This window comes from Bidens hawaiensis, unplaced genomic scaffold (assembly GCF_021521415.1).
Source record: "Bidens hawaiensis isolate Kalapana, Puna unplaced genomic scaffold, B.hawaiensis_p1.1 tig00004617_1, whole genome shotgun sequence".
NCBI classification, from domain to species: Eukaryota; Viridiplantae; Streptophyta; class Magnoliopsida; order Asterales; family Asteraceae; genus Bidens; species Bidens hawaiensis.
In genome coordinates, this window is record NW_027491281.1 from 954,233 (window position 1) to 970,752 (window position 16,520).

General features: G+C 36.2%; 1 protein-coding gene across 1 annotated transcript; it reads left to right on the forward strand.

The window, feature by feature from the left end:
* The first annotated feature begins 5,554 nt into the window (after positions 1–5,554).
* LOC143627178 (uncharacterized) lies at positions 5,555–15,721 on the forward strand. The gene is made up of 9 exons (XM_077097061.1): positions 5,555–5,707; positions 5,780–5,847; positions 7,201–7,297; positions 7,379–7,507; positions 11,381–11,489; positions 11,564–11,708; positions 11,808–11,850; positions 15,219–15,392; positions 15,475–15,721. Exons 1-9 carry the CDS (start codon positions 5,555–5,557, stop codon positions 15,580–15,582), a joined length of 1,026 nt encoding a protein of 341 aa, XP_076953176.1. The 3' UTR covers positions 15,583–15,721.
* Positions 15,722–16,520: the final 799 nt, after the last annotated feature.

Below are 16,520 nucleotides of genomic sequence, written 5' to 3' on the forward strand. Positions count from 1 at the left end.
AAACCAAATTCCATCTAAAACTTGTTGGGTCGGAAATGGGGCATTTGTATTTATATCATGGTGGATACGTAACCATTAAAATATTACCTCATCTGGATCTAGAATTTGCTCAACGAATTCACCAGATGAGTTTTCATAACCCAAATGATTCCCCCTTAAATCAAACATCAAACGTAACCGGGGTTTCCCTTGATTTTTCTCTTTGCAATCCAAAATCCTCTGTATCTCCATCTGCCAAATGGTGTAACGTTTTTGTTCTTTGAATCCATTCCCGTAGGTCTCCATTACTACAAACTTAAACAGTATCCGTGTCCCCATTTAGACTCGTTTAAGCTGATTTCTTCTTCATTTAGACTCCTTTTTCTCTCTCTTCAACCATGGAATCTACAGTAATCACAAACATGTAATTTCATGCAAGAATAATCAATAATCGTTAACGGTTTACGCACAAAACAACATAAAAACGAGATAAAATGCTACGTGTTTTGCAACACATCAATTATGTTTACTACAGCTTCTACCGATCCACGATTTTCTTAGATTCCTTAGCCAAGTCTACAACAAATATCAACTCATATTCCTCCGAATGTTCAAGTGTCTACAACAACACCCATGGTGTCAGTTAGAACCGTTGGTATTTCCATTCCTTTCCTAATCTTCAACAGACCCCAGGGTGCTTGCTGCCTATTTGTACTAGCTTTTCTAATATGCCGGTTCTACATCAAATGTTCTATTTGCTTAATTTGGTACATCTACATGCTAATCAACTCAATGCTATCGTATACATCAATATGATATGTGAGTAGATCAAGTGACAGTTTTCAGGGGATGAATATACTACTTCAAGAAAATGTTGAGTTGAGAGCTCTAGTAGCTTCCCAGGGGCAGGGCGAGAGAATTAAAGAGCATGGGGGATTTTATCTTACATATTCAACGCGAATACGATGAATTAACAAATCTGAAGAACATATATCATGACGATGATCCCGAAGCAAGTCAATTTGATAAGCAACCAGGTGCCTCAACATCTGGTCCTTTATCTATACAAGGGGAGTCAAGTGGGAAAGAGGTTGTTGAGTATAAAAGTTCGACTGAAGCACAACCTATTAGCATGCTAAAAGTGAAGACTATAATGCTTGTTGACGAGACTAGGGTGATTTAAATTCAAGTGAATGCAGATGAAATGTCAAGAATCATAATTTTTGGACTTTGTTTGACTAGTTTTTATTAATTTACAAAATCGGGTTGCAATCCTGATTGAAAGAGAAATTTTCTGAGCTGTGTTGTAAATTGTATAACTTGAGACTGAAAATAGATATGGGTGTTATTCCACTTCTGGAATATTATAAATTTAATTAGGAATCCAATCCAATTGGTCTTGCATCAATTGGACATATATGGAATATTTAGCAAATATTTACATTATGTTGTGCTGATAAGGTAGCTGAAAATAGGTTTCTGTAGTGTATGAATTTTCATGATGTTTGTGAGTGTTGAAATATTACAAGAAAATTATATGTTGTTCCTAATACTTGAAAGTATCTGTTGGAATTATTTGGTAAATTATTTGCATGTTTTGACTGGTTAGAAAAATAGGTTTTGGTGACTTAAAACCTGCCCAAATTTATCCAGCATGTTGTTAGGTAAAAATAGTTGTAGTTTGTACAAAGATTGTTGTGTTATATTGGAATTTGACTTTATTGGTCAACTTGAAATTATTTGACTAAATGTTTGGTCTTACTTATGAGAAATGAAATTGGTAAAAGTGTGACTTAGTCATAGGGTTGCATGAAAAATGATTAACTGCAAATTACATGATCGATTGTTAGGTTGCGACTATGAATATCTTATGATTATTTTAAGTCTAGATAATTGGTCAAAAGCCACCAACGGGTCGTCGGTCAACATTTAGGGTCAACAGTCAATATTTTGGTCAACGGCCAATATTTTGGTCAACGGTCAATATTTTTAGTCAACGGTCAACAACATGGACCTTTTGGTCAAAAGTCAAATTTTGGTCAAACTTTTAATAATCCGTGGGATTGTTTGGATACTAAGGATTCTAGGAATCGCTTAGAAAATACTTATAGTGCTTGTATGAATATCTACATTTTATAAGTCGTCAGTTAATATTAATTTTTATGCTTTTAATTCTAGTTCGTGACGTTCAATTGTTTCGATTTCATTTACGTACTTTCGGTTTTATTTCAAGTTTGTCTTTAACATCAATGTGAGTTTCTCACACCCCCTTTTTACCCTTTTTAACTATTTTGGGGGTAGCATATATATCCTATCAACAATTCAATTTCGTTTATTCATTATTTACAAACTATAATCCGCTACATGGAGTTGTGTGTTTACTTGTTACTTGCTACAAATTACTTGCTCATGGATTACTTAAAGATAGTATGATCATACGCCCCCCTTTGTGCTCAATACATTTGTTGTTATGAGTGGAAAAGGGCCTCATTTTCCGAGTACGTTGGTGCACAATCCCAACTGAAAAGGACCTTACTTGCGCTTATCTGAGTGCGCTGGTGCACAATCCTAGTTGGAAAGGACATTACTTGCTCATTTACACTTGTTCATGGAATTGTATGATTTTTATGTACGTATATCAAACTGTTAAAGCTCACCAACTATTCATTTAGTTGACTTTATTTTATATATATGTTACAGGTACAATTATTAGAGGGTGAAACAGAGAAGACACTTGGACTTAGGTTATATTAATAAATGGACAAGTTGTTAATTGTTCTTGTATTTTCTTTGTATTTCTTGTTACAAACTTGTGTACTTGATGTTTAAATTAATTAATGATAATATCGTCACTTAATAGTGTCACATGTGTTTTGAGCAATTTGTACGTCACACTCGGGCGTATTCCACTTTAGCCGGGGTGTTACAGGGTTTATAAACGATCGAATATGATAACAATAAGAAGGGGGTTAGGATACGTACCTTGATTGCTGAATAGTTGTCTTATAGAGATAAATTTTATAAGTGACACTCTTTAAATCAACCTATATCGATACATGTAGCTCGTAAGGGCGTGTACGGTTTATAACAAGTTAAAGTCGAATTTTATCTTATGTATATATGAAAACATAGAATCGTTTGATTAAGAAAATAAGTATTATTTAACGGGGGTTAATATCTCTTATATATTTTAACGAATACTATTTTAAATGTTAGAAATGACTATGAATGAATAAAAAACAAAGTGTCAAAAATAGTTTGTCATGAGTGGGGTTGGAATTCTTGACCCATTGTTTTATAAAAAATCTAAGTACTTGACTAGTGAACTTAGACATAGTGTATCTAAACTTGTTTTTATTCTACACTAGGTTAGGTATCCATGTCTTACATGGGTTAAACAACTTGAATTATGTAAACGATAACTTTATAAATAAAAGAATGATAAATAAAGCTAAGTATTATATTAAATAAGTACGAAGTTAAATTACAACTACAATTCACAAACTTAAAAATAAATCATAAATCTCTAAATATTTCTTTCGATACAATATTAGACGATACACTAAAAATATGGTAACAACTAAAGTAATAAATAGTATTATGAGAAAATAAACGGTACAGTCGAAACAATACGAACTAGTCGTCAGGGGAAGAAAGCTTTCGATCAGTCGAAGAATGTGCAGTAAAAAAGAATCAATAAGGTTTTGATCGGCAATATGTGGATAGAAAGAAAGAGACTACGGTTACAGAGGAAAAGAAGGTGGATCGGGTTCGGTTAAAGATCCACATGTTTTTAACAATGAACCCGCTGAGTTAGTTTTAGGAGCTAAAATGTTTCATATATTTGTAAATGTTTTCTTATCTAGAAAAGATTGATATAATTTATCTTACACAAGTTAAATAATGAAAATGTTCAGTTTATAAAAATGTTTTATAAGCAAACCTAATTTTGTTTAAAAATAAAATACGTTTTGAAAAGCAATTATGGAAATCATTAAACAAAAAATATATATAAAAAACTTTAAAAAATATGTATAATTAATGTGTAATTAACAGGAAAGAGAGGTGGGAAGAAAATAATAAGAATAGATAAGAGAATGACACGTGTCCAAAAAAAACATTTATTTATTATATAGTATAGATTTGATAAAGAGTTATTTTAATATGTTAAAAAAGAATAAACACAAGAAGCGGGGTTCGAGCTCGCAACCTGCTTGTTTGCAATTAACAAGTTTAACCAGTTGGAAATCCTTGTATGCAATTAACAAGTTTAACAAGTTGAACATCCTTGACAAAACCACTTAAAACGAACCAGTTAAAAAAGTTGTTAACTATTTAATAAAAAAATATTGCCTAAGGGCTTCAAAGTTGCATCTGCTCTGCTATAGTCCAACGAATTAACCATCGAACCAACAATCAGTTTGTGTATAAACTTCAGAAACAATAACTATTTATTTAAAATATGTTGTTAATTATTTAAAACAAAACAAAATGCAGCAACCAGGTTTCGATGCCAAGACATGTTGTTTAGAAGCATGAAGCCTTAACCAGTTGCACTACTTAGACTGTTGTAAGATAGCCAAACCGTTAACCTTATTAATCACTATTTTCAGTGGTTCATCTTTTCCATGTTAACTCCTCACAATTCACAACCTTAGTTTGAAAAACCATATTGTAAACTAATGTTTGAGTTATGATTTATGAATCACGTTCAAAGCGTAAGTTAATGATTAATATAGGCTTAGGTTCGGGTTACCCTTTTCGGATCCGTGATACGATGGCGGATCCGCAGTGGTGTTTTTCGAACAACCGATGGCCAATAGTGCTATGTACGGTGCTGAATACGTTAATAGTAGTGATATTCGATCGTGCTAGGCGACTTCCGATGAGTTTCTGTTTGTTGGCGGTGGTTATCGGAAAAAGAGGGAGGCAGAGTCGACGTGTTTTCGTGGGTTATGGAGTTCGAGGGTGGATCAATAAATGTGGAGATGGCGAGTGGTGGGCACATTGGGTGGTTTGATGGTGGTAGAAGTCGCGGGATAAACTTGTAACTTCCAAGAATTGGTTCGGAAAAGTCGGACGTTTGTGCGGGGTAGCAACTTAAGGTGCAAGAGAATGGCTAGAGGTGGAGAAAGGTGATGGTGATTTCGGGTTGGTGTTTTGTAAAGCTTTCTCGTCAACGAAATTCGTACCGGGAACAAAACAGAGAGCTAGAGGGAGACGTGAGAGATAACAAAGATTGTGAGAATGGTGAAATTTTGGTGTGTTGTTTGAACCAAAGAAATTCTCCATTTATAGTTGAGAAAGGAAGGTTCTCGTTGATGCAAGTTGACAAATGATTGTAGACTTGCTAAATATCTTCTAAACATATTTTAGTTGGTTTAGAAATTTGGATGAAATGATGGTCTAAAGGCGTGTTTGGGATTCCTTATTTTGTCTCCTTATAAATTTTCATTAAGTTAACAAGTTACAAAAATATCTCAGTATAATATAATATAAAATAAAGTTTAAAATCAAGTTGGGGTTGGGGTCAAATTATAATAAATGTAAAAGAGAATCGGGAGGAAGAAAGCACATGAGAATGTTGAGGTCAAGCGTTTGTGGTTTGACGGCGACATGGTGGTCAGTCACTTATCAACCTCCTCCTTACATCAAACCCATTCGTCTCTTGTGTTCCTATTCAAACCCCCCTATCGACTCCACTCACCAACCCTCGTCATCAAAGCAGGTAGGTCAATTATAAATCCATTCTGTTTTAAAACACCCAGGTAAGGTAGTATTTGTATTTCATTTCATTTAGGCCAAATTGAAGTCCGGATTATACCTCGTCGGAACTCCAATCGGAAACCTAGAAGATATTACCTTAAGGTATTTATTAACTTTTATTCATTTTCTTTCTAATATGAATTAATTAATACACCTTCCTTCAATAAATTCGGATAAATCCAATTAAACTGGGTTAAGTTTTAATCCATTGTGTTTTTCTACCCTTCCTAGATTGAGGAGACTGTGTAGAATAACTTAAACATATAAACCGGACTAGTCTTTGAACACAGAATCAAACTTCAAAATATAGTCTAAATATGTTACATGCTACATGCTTATTCAGGCTAAACGGATATATAATATGAATAATCCGAAAAATCTCAATTTTTAAAATTTTCATATCCGAATAAGTAAGTCATACCGGATGGATTCGAACCGCATATCCGAATAAGAATTCAGATTGGTTTTAACAATTAACCTGTTTTCAATTGTTTAATTCAATTTGTGATATTAAATACATAAATGCACCGGTGTTCGGATTGAATATTTTAGGACCTATTCGAAATCCAATATGAAATAAGTTTGATAAATAAGAAAATCCAAGTTAAACCGTATAACTATTTTTCCTAATTTTTGGTTCATGTTTTTTTTTTCCTTTTAATTTGTGGTTCCTTAGAATCACAATAAACATATAAACTGGAAAAATACAAATTAGGGGTGTGTGGGTGCGGTTTTGGGCTAAAACTGAACAGGAAACCAAATTTTCGGTTTTGGTTTTGCTAATCGGGCTAGTAATTTTCGGGCCAAAGAAATTTGACCCGTGGTATGTTGAAATTGGGCCCAAATTTAAAAAAAATAATAATAGTTAATAGAATATTGCAAATTTTGGCCTCGAATATTAAGAACTAATAAAAGATACTTTCATTTTAAAATGTTTTAATCTCATCCAATTTGACAAAACATACCAATTAACGTTAAAAATAAAAAAAATATCCAAGTTTACAAAACATAAACGATTCAACAAATCGGTTTTTTCGCTTCTATTTGCTTTTTTCGGTTTTTCACTAAACACAAAACCCAACCAAATCCTATATTTCGAATTTTTCTTTATATCAAAACCGAACCGCCTGTTTCTAATTTGGTTTGGTTTATTTGGTCTTTTCGGTTTTGGGTAGGTTTTTTCTTGTTCATGCACACTCCTAATACAAATTAATCATGAACACAAAATCAAAGTTGTCTAAATATGTTACATGTTACATGCTTATTCGGTTTCAACGTATATCCGTATAATCCGAATTGATAAAATTTTCTTATCCAAATAAGTAATTCGGATTCAGATAGATTCGAAGGGAAAATTTGAATAAGAATTCGGGTCAGTATTTTTCGGTTTCGGGTTTCTTTTTTTTTTCTTTTTTTTTTTTGGAATTCAGATTTCTTGAACACTCTTAAATGCAGGGCTCTGCATGTTTTGAAATCAGCTGATGTGATACTTGCAGAGGATACAAGACACTCAGGCAAATTGCTGCAACATTACAGTATTAAAACTCCACTTGTATGCTTCTATAATTGTTCATCATGTTTAGAATGTGTTCTTGTTTTATGTTGTTTTTGATTTCATGAATTAGTTTTACAGCTGAGCTATCATAAGTTCAATGAGGCACAAAGAGAACAGTCGATTTTGAAGAGGTTGATTGACGGTGAGATTGTTGCACTCATTAGTGATGCTGGGACTCCTGGTATTAGCGATCCGGGCTCTGAATTGGTGTGTATATTGCTTACTGCTACTATTTTTAATGCTTTAACATTAGCGAGCCGAGTCAGTTTGGTTGGTAAACAAACCGAGCCCAAGCCTAACTAGCGAACTTAAACGAACCAATCCGGATTGATTTCTAAAAGAAGCCGAGTCTGAGCCAAGGTAACTTCACTCGTTAGGCTCATTTAGCTAGCTAAAATTAATATATAAATTATAACCCAAGTTATAATGTATATCAATTATAAATTGGTAGTGTATTAGTTAAGCGTTAAGTGTATGTTAAAAGGTTTACTATTTCCCATTTATATATGTATCATTATGTGAAAGTTTTTGTTTTTTTAAAATAAGCGAGCTGGCTCAAGCTTTTTACGAGCTGAGCCGAGCCCGAGCTCATCATTTCAGCTTGTTAAGATAAACTATCCTAGCCTGAGCCATGTTAACTCGGTTCATTGGCTCGCTAGTTAGGCTCAGCCCAAGTTTTAGTATCCTTCTATAACCCAAAATATAATGTGTAAATCATAATTTTGTAGTTTGTTGGGAAATGTCATTGAATAATGCATTATGTGTGTGTTAAGAAGATTATTTTCTTTTATACATATATATATATATATATATATATATATATATATATATCGATATTTGTAAAAAGTATGTATATATATTTTTTTCAAAGTAAAGGATCTAGTTAGAGGTTTTTATTAGCCAAGCTGAGGCTGAGCACAATATTTCAGCTTGTTAAGATAAACGAGCTGATAGGAATCATGCTCTAGTTCTAGTTTAAATGTCATTTGTCTATTTTAGGAGGGGGTCAAGTGCAACTTATATGTCTATAAATAGATATTAATAGCTAATAGGGAGATGGAGAGTATGCTTATGTTGAATTATGGCATTGCCATGGCTCCTGCTTATGCGGTGAGATAGGGCTAGGCCCGGGATTATCTTGTAATCTTTCTTTTCGTTTTCAATAATATAACCGTTCTTCCTTTTAACCCTATTATCTTCTCTAAATTCAATCTATAACGTATCAAACCCTAACATTGGTCCGATCTGCCTTAGACCTGCCGATTCCTTTTATCTTCCATGGAAACTCCTACAATTACTCGTTTAAACGCTCATGAAAAGCAGATCACACAGCTTCAAGGTGCTGTCGCTGAAATTAAAAACACCTTGACGGTATTGGAAGATCATAGAGCTGAATCCAGAGAATTTCGGAAGGTGGTGATTGCTTGGATTGGACGACAGAATTCCAGTCCCGTCACTTCTGTGGTTGAATCTTCGTGTTTCCGTTTTCCGTCGCCACTTCCAGATCGCTCTCTTCAGGTTCTACTTCTTCACCTTCATCTCTTATAGCTCAATTGGAGGCACTCGTGTCCAGATCTGAAGAACGCTTGAGGTCTATAAACATCAGAAAAAAACAGAACGCCGATGGTTCGTCGGGATCTGGATTTTCCGGCGGGGTTTTATCTGGATCAGAATCTACATCTGGTCCTATTACTCCAATTTCTGGTTACAACAAAACTGAAGATCCGATCAACAATCCACATTCCGATGAGTTTGGCACTGTTAATATGCGATCGATCAGTTTTTATTCTGGATCTTCGTCACCTGTGGCTCAGGTAATTGTCGTCCTACCCAGATCTGCCAAAAAATCAATCGATCAGGCCAAATCGGGGTTGAGAGGTGATAGTTGGGCCATATCAAATGATCTTCGGTGGGCTTTGGGCTCTGGTACTGGAGCGGGCCATGATGTGGAGCAAATGGTAACGGGCGGATACTCTCCAGATCTGGGCTCGTTAGATGGAAGGCTTCCTCCAGGCGCTCCGCTTCTTTCTTCCTCTTCCTCCAATATGACTGGTAAATCATTACTTGTAAATCAATTGAAGGATGTCGCCCTGTTTCTCTCTTCACCTTTGTCTTCAGAGTTTATTTTCATCAACCACGTCGCGATTACCAAATTGTTAACGAGAAATCCAGATGAAACTGGTGATTTCAAGTTTCATTCAATGAATTTTGTTCCAGGATTTCATAGGCCTACAATTAATGTACCTACTGATCCTCAAAGTCGAGGCAAAATTGGTAGTGAATTGCGTGTTGTTCAAACTTTTGGATGGAAACCGGGTTGGGACTCTGGTTGGATTGAAAACGCAAGGTCGCATGCTGTCGCACCACCTGTTAACACTATACTACACCAGAATCAGCTTCTTCTTCTTCTTCTTCTTCATGTAATTGGCCTATGGTCTATCTCATTAAAGAAGGATTCCGTTTCAGAACTGGACATTCTCTCTTTAGGCGCCTCTCTTTCCAAATCCCAAGATCCTAGTGAGGCAGAATTGCTAAGGGCAGATAAGTGGGATATCATGAAATTCCTGACAACGAAGGGCTCCATTCAACATATAGCATCTGGTGGTGAACTAATAATAGCAGTTACACACAACCATAAATTGTTGGTATTTCATTCACCAAGAGTGGTAAGAAATTATTTCAAGAACCAGACTTAATGGTGCAAAATTTTCAAACAGTGGATTCATTTTTTGCTTTTACGAGGATTGTTGGTGGTTATTCAAACATTCTGAACAACGACCTTGTTGACTACTTGGCTATGTTGACTACTCTGCCACTATGGGATGGCGATAACTTGGTAGAGCAGTGGCAGGGCCAGACGTCTGCTGATGCAACTTTGGACGACACAACTTTGGTCAAAGAACAGTTTTCCGGCCTCAGTCTTGAGGACAAGACTGCTGTAGCAAAGGGGAGCGTTAATAAGAATTCACATATCACATTGCTTCATGATAGTCCAAAAGGGTTTGAAGTTTATTTTAGAATAGGAAAAGGAGGAGATTCCAGTAGTGATACTGATGGCTGTTTCATCAAGGGGATTTCTCAGCTTTGGACCACTCTTGCTGACCGGGTTCTGTCTTTTGGATCGTTTACTTCTGTTGGAACTTTTATTTTTATTACAGAATTACAGGGTATTCATTGGTGGTACAAGACTGTAAGTCTTGTTATTGAGTTACTGGTTGGATCATATCATTTGTGGGTTGTGCATGGGCAGGGTCGACCACCTGAACACGCTCTCGGGAAGCCTCCGCTTGGTTGTCGACTCAGTTTGTTCCCAGTCTTGCCCTTTTGAAGGGGGGAGTAATGATAGGAATCATGCTCTAGTTCTAGTTTAAATGTCATTTGTCTATTTTAGGAGGGGGTCAAGTGCAACTTATATGTCTATAAATAGATATTAATAGCTAATATGGAGATGGAGAGTATGTTTATGTTGAATATGGCATTGCCATGGCTCCTGCTTAAGCGGTGAGATAGTGCTAGGCCCGGGATTATCTTGTAATCTTTCTTTTCGTTTTCAATAATATAACCGTTCTTCCTTTTAACCCTATTATCTTCTCTAAATTCAATCTATAACGTATCAAACCCTAACACGAGCTGAGACCAAGCCAAGGTAATTCAGCTACTTGGCTCGCTCGTCAGGCTCTTTTATCTGACTTGTTGCTCAACCCGAATTGTGATAATATATAAGTTATAATATATATAAAAATTACAAATTTGTTAGTTTAATAGTTATGCATTATGTGTATGCTAAATGGATTATCTTTTCTTTTTTATGTATACCAATACGAGTTAAAATGTAAAGTTAATTATTTTTAGAATACATGAGCGGCCTTGAACTTTTACCAGCCAAGCCCAAGCTCAATATTTAAGCTTGTTAAGTTAAACGAGCCGAGCTAGAGCTCAATATTTCAGCTCGTTAAGATAAACGTGCCGAGCTGATCCCGATCCCAACCTGGTCCTGTTCGGCTCGTTAAGATGTGATTTTACAACCAAACCATATAATGAACCGTATAACCTTTGTGTATATGCGATATATTAACGTAGGCAAAGTCGTGTGTGGAGGCAAATATCTGTGTCATACCAATTCCCGGACCGTGTGCATTTGTGTCCGCTCTTTCCGCCTCGGGTTTGTCGACGAACGAGTTTTCATTTGGTATTTCACTTCAAAAGTTGACATGATTTATATAGCATTTATGTTTTACTAATAATATTAAATATATTATGTAGTTGGGTTTCTTCCCAAAAATGCAAGTGCAAGAAGAGATAGACTGATGATATCTGCAAATGAAGTATCCACCCAAATATTCTATGTTCCGCCACATAAGCTTTCACAGTTTCTTGAAGAGTGTTCTGATCTTTTTGGTGAAGTGAGGTTGAATTTAGTTTGTTATAATGTTTGTTGTTGTGTTGTGACCTGTTCTTTGTGTTTTAGCAGTTAAGAACGTTCTAATTGTATTTTTGTAAATTGCAGACGATGTGTGATGGCGCGAGAGATAACCAAAATGCATGAAGAGGTGTGACTATGTAATGTTATGGCTGTGTATTTTAGAAATGCACAAGAGATAACCAAATCTATGTTAGTGAAGTTAAGATGTTTTGATTAGGTATGTAAATGAGCCAAGCAGGCTCATGAGCTACTCGAGTTCGGCTCGTTAAAACCTCAAATGAAATCGAGCTTAAATGAGTTTGAGCCCAAGTTCAAGCCTTAAATTTAGCTTGTTTAATAAACGAGCCTAGGCTTGAGCCTGAGCCCGAGCATCACTTACCGAACTCGAGCTTCACTAAACGAGCCAAATATTTATATATTTTTTTATTTAATGTATGAAATATATATTTATATACTAATATTTATTATGCATAAAATTATGATAAAAATAACTGATAAAAAATACTGAATAATATTTGATGGGGAAATTTGAAGGACAAAAAGCTTCTACTGTTTAAGAATAAACTCATGTTGCAGACTTTGACTCAAGTAAATGGGGACTCAACTCAGATATGGGAAGCTATGGCGACAAAGATCATTTAAGTAGCAAAGGAGACTCTTGGGGTCATAACAGGAAATACGGGTGGGCATAAGGAGTCTTGGTGGTAGAATGAGGCCGTACAAGACAACATAAGGGAAAAACAAGTAAGTTTTAGGGAGCTTATGAGGTGCACGAATGAGGAGCGACTGGAATTGAGGGAGACTTACAAAACGGCCAAGAGAGAGGCGAAGAAGGCGGTGCCGGAAGCAAAAAAACAAGGCCTATATACAGATGTATGAACGTCTAGAAACAAAAGAGGGGGAACATGCTATGTTTAAGATTGCCAAAACCAGGGAACGTAGAAGGCAAGATCCAGGTCCTGTGAAGTTTATAAAGGATACTGAAGGCCATGTACTGGTTAAGGAGCAGGACATCAAGCTAAGATGGCAAACATACTTCCACAACATTTTTAACAATGGGAGAGCCTACCAAGAGGAATATGACAACACAACCTCCCAACGACAACAACCGAATAACTGCTACTACCGACGGATCACATAGGAAGAGGTCCAGACTGCACTTAGGAGGATGGGAAGGGCTAAGGCGGTTGGCCCAGACAACATACCCATCGAGGTGTGGAGGTGCCTGGGAGAAGGAGTAATGTGGTTAACTACTCTGTTCAATATTATCCTTAATTCTGGTAAGATGCCAGACCAGTGGGGGACCAGTGTCGTAGTCCCTATCTATAAGAACAAAGGAGACGCCTAATGTTGTGGTAAGTACCGAGGAATCAAACTACTAAGCCATACTATGAGGCTATGGGAAAAAGTGATGGAGGTTAGACTTAGTCGGGAAACTCAGGTTACGGGTGAATCAATTTGGATTCATGCCGGGGCGTTCCACCACAGAGACAATACACATTTTAAGAAGATTGATGAAAAGTATAGGGAGAAGAAACGCGACCTTCATATGGTGTTTATTGACCTAGAAAAGGCGTACGGCAGTGTGCCACGCCAAGTGCTTTGGAAGTGTCTACAGGGTAGAAGGGTCCCGAGGAAATATATAGAGATAATTATGGATATGTATACCGGGAGTGCAACAAGTGTCCGTGCGCCCGTGGGGGATACCGATTTCTTCCCCGTGGAGGTAGGCCTTCACCAGGGCTCAGCGTTGAGTCCGTTTCTTTTTGCAGTAGTCTTAGATGAGTTATCAAAGGAAATTCAAGAGACACTCCCGTGGTGCATGATGTTCGCAGACAATATTGTGTTAGTTGCTGAGAGTAAACAAGAACTAAACGGGAGGCTAGAGGAGTGGCGAACAGCCTTAGAGACAAAAGGTTTAAGGATTAATCGCTCTAAGACGGAGTACGTACAATGTGATTTTAGTGGGGTAAATGACAATGAGGACGTTCAGATCACCATTGAAAGGCAAATGGTTACGCAGGTAACGAAGTTCAAGTATCTAGGATCATTTGTCCAGAGTGATGGGGAATTAGACAGTGATGTGGCCCATCAAGTTCAGGTAGGATGGTGTAGATGGAGAGCAGCCACAGGTATATTGTGCGACAAGAGATTCCCAGCTAAACTTAAGGGAAAATTTTATAGGGTCGCAATTAGACCTGTAATGTTATATGGAACAGATTGCTGGGCTATCAAGAAGGCACATGAGCGGAAAATGGAGGTAGCAGAGATGAGAATGTTATGCTAGATGTGTGGGCACACAAGGTTAGACCGATTAAAAAACACGGTGTTTCGGGAGAGATTAGTGGTAGCTAACATATCCGACAAGATAAGAGAGTGGAGATTGAGATGGTTTGGACATGTGAAGAGAAGGAAGATGACGAACCCTGTTAGATCCGTAGAAAACATTACTACAGGGGGGAGGAGGGGTAAAGGCCGTCCTAAATTGACTTGGGATGAGAGGATTAGACATGATTTGCTAGACCTAAACCTCTCTGAGGACATGGTTGAGGATAGGAATTCTTAGAGACTTAGAATTAGGGCTAAGGATTTTTAGGGAGAAAGGAATACCTTAGGGGTTTTTTTCGTTACCTGATTTTGGTCATACACCATTATGTTTTCCTCTTTTCATATATTTCTATGTTGTTATCTATACATGTATTAGTATTATTAATTTTACTACGTGCTATTATCAATTTTATTACTATTGAACTTTGATGCCTCTTATTTCTCTCTCATGTAGTGTTACTTTGAGCTGAGGGTCTCCCTGGAAGCCACCTCTCTATCCCATTGGATAGAGGTATGGTGTGCCTACATCCCACCCTCCCCAGACCCTACTTATAGCTTTGCTATTGATGGGATTCCACTGGGTATGATTGATTGATTGAATATATGTTATGTTATATATAAGAATCATAGTTAAAAAGGTATATAAAATAATTAAAAATGTATATAAAAGTAGTTAAAAATTTATATAATATAATAAATAAATAATAAACTAGCGAAGCTTGAGCTTGAAAAAACGACTCACGAGCCGAGCTCAAGCTTTAGAAAAAGAGTTTGAAACGAGCCGAGATCGAGCTTTAGAAAAGGAGCTCGAAACGAGCTCAAGCTCTCGTCAAACTCGGGTTTTTGTTTACACCCCTATATATTTATAATTATAATACATATCTTGTTTACAAATAAAAAGGGCCAAAGTTGCCAGAAGACAAATTTTAATGTATACAAACTCATGAAACTGTTTTATTCGATGAGTTAGATTATTGCAACTATATTTGTTTTTTGTCATAATCTTTAGTTATTAATACATATGGGTTCCTGTGGATCAACTCGAATTAGACAACGGGTCATAACGTTTCACTCTTACGAATGTTTTAAGAAGTTTCTATCGCAAACCGATTATCAATACAGGCTTATCAGAGGATTTTTGACTAATATATGTATACATTCAAATAGTTTTGGCGGGGTACTCTAGGGGACGCCAGGTTAGCATTCTTAGAACGCCAACTGAAGGGCGAAATCACATTTTTGATCGAAGGCAAACCAATTTGTGAGGATGAAACGCCATCCGAGGCTCAACTCGAGAATGAATTGGAAGCGTTAATCTCCAATGGGCATAGCCTTTCTGAGGTGAAGTTTTTCGGTTCGTTATTATTTTAAATGATTAAATGAATCTTGAGTTATCATTAAATTGTGAGACATGTGTTTTCAGGCTGTCAAATTGGTGGCTGCAGGATCATCAATGAAGAGGAAAACTATTTATTCACTGGCATTAAGAAAATTTGGAAAACAAAATGTGGGGTCAAATGATGTGGATTGATCTCATGATGTTTTGTTTAGGTTTACATTTTAGTTGAGTATTTATGCGTAGAAGTTGTGGTTTTCTAGAAAACTAGGTAAATGGAGTGTAATTTGTTTTATTTTGGTTCCTGTGTTTTTGGAACTTTCTGTGTAATGGTTTAACTAGGTACAAATGTGACATTTGTCAATTTCGGTTTATTTGTTTACCCAACCCGGGCTCGTATTTGGATTCTTATTATTTATGAAACCAAGTTCTTATTAGTGATTTATGTTATTTACTTTATTTTATACTGTTTTGATATTTAAACATGTTAAAACTCCTTAAAAATATGTATTTTGGCTTAAAAATGCAATTTCGGTAAGTACAGGGACTAGTTTTGACAAGATGTGAAACCTGGCAGCTCACCTTGCCGCGAAACACGACTAGCAGGTCTGCATCAGCTGCATTTTTGCTGCAGCAGCTGCGTTTATTGGCTGCTGCAGATCAACAGCTAGTTTGTGTTTGCTGGTTCAGCTCGTTTAGCTCATTTTTGACTCGTTTAACCAAAAGCCATGTAATTCAAATCCAAATCTCATTGTAATTCAAATCTATTATTCTAGAACATTCCCTAGCATATATTATCCAAAACCCATGAATTTTATCGCCTATCAAGATTTATTGTTTGTCCTACTTAAGTTTGAGTTTTAAACAAGTTTGGTGATTTATTGATAAACATGAAGCTATAATTCGATTCTTATATAAACCAAGGTCCCTTATCATTCCTTCTCGGCTCTTAAATCATCAACTTATCTTCTCATTCACGAATTTAAGTCCTAGCTCAAGTGTTCTTCATCGGTTGACTTTTAAAAGTCAAAGTTTTTCATCTTCTCGATATCTTCTAGTTCTAATCCGAATACCGGGTAAGTTTGTATATCACAGTTGTTCTAATTCATCATATTATCATAAGCCCTCATTCA

What these genes read in the sequence shown, in the direction of transcription:
- LOC143627178 (XM_077097061.1), top strand. Translation starts at nt 5,555, where the DNA reads ATGAGAATGTTGAGGTCAAGCGTTTGTGGTTTGACGGCGACATGGTGG. An exon ending in AACCCTCGTCATCAAAGCAG is followed by an intron (nt 5,708 to 5,779) that starts GTAGGTCAATTA and finishes CATTTCATTTAG; the next exon opens with GCCAAATTGAAGTCCGGATT. An exon ending in ATGGGCATAGCCTTTCTGAG is followed by an intron (nt 15,393 to 15,474) that starts GTGAAGTTTTTC and finishes ATGTGTTTTCAG; the next exon opens with GCTGTCAAATTGGTGGCTGC.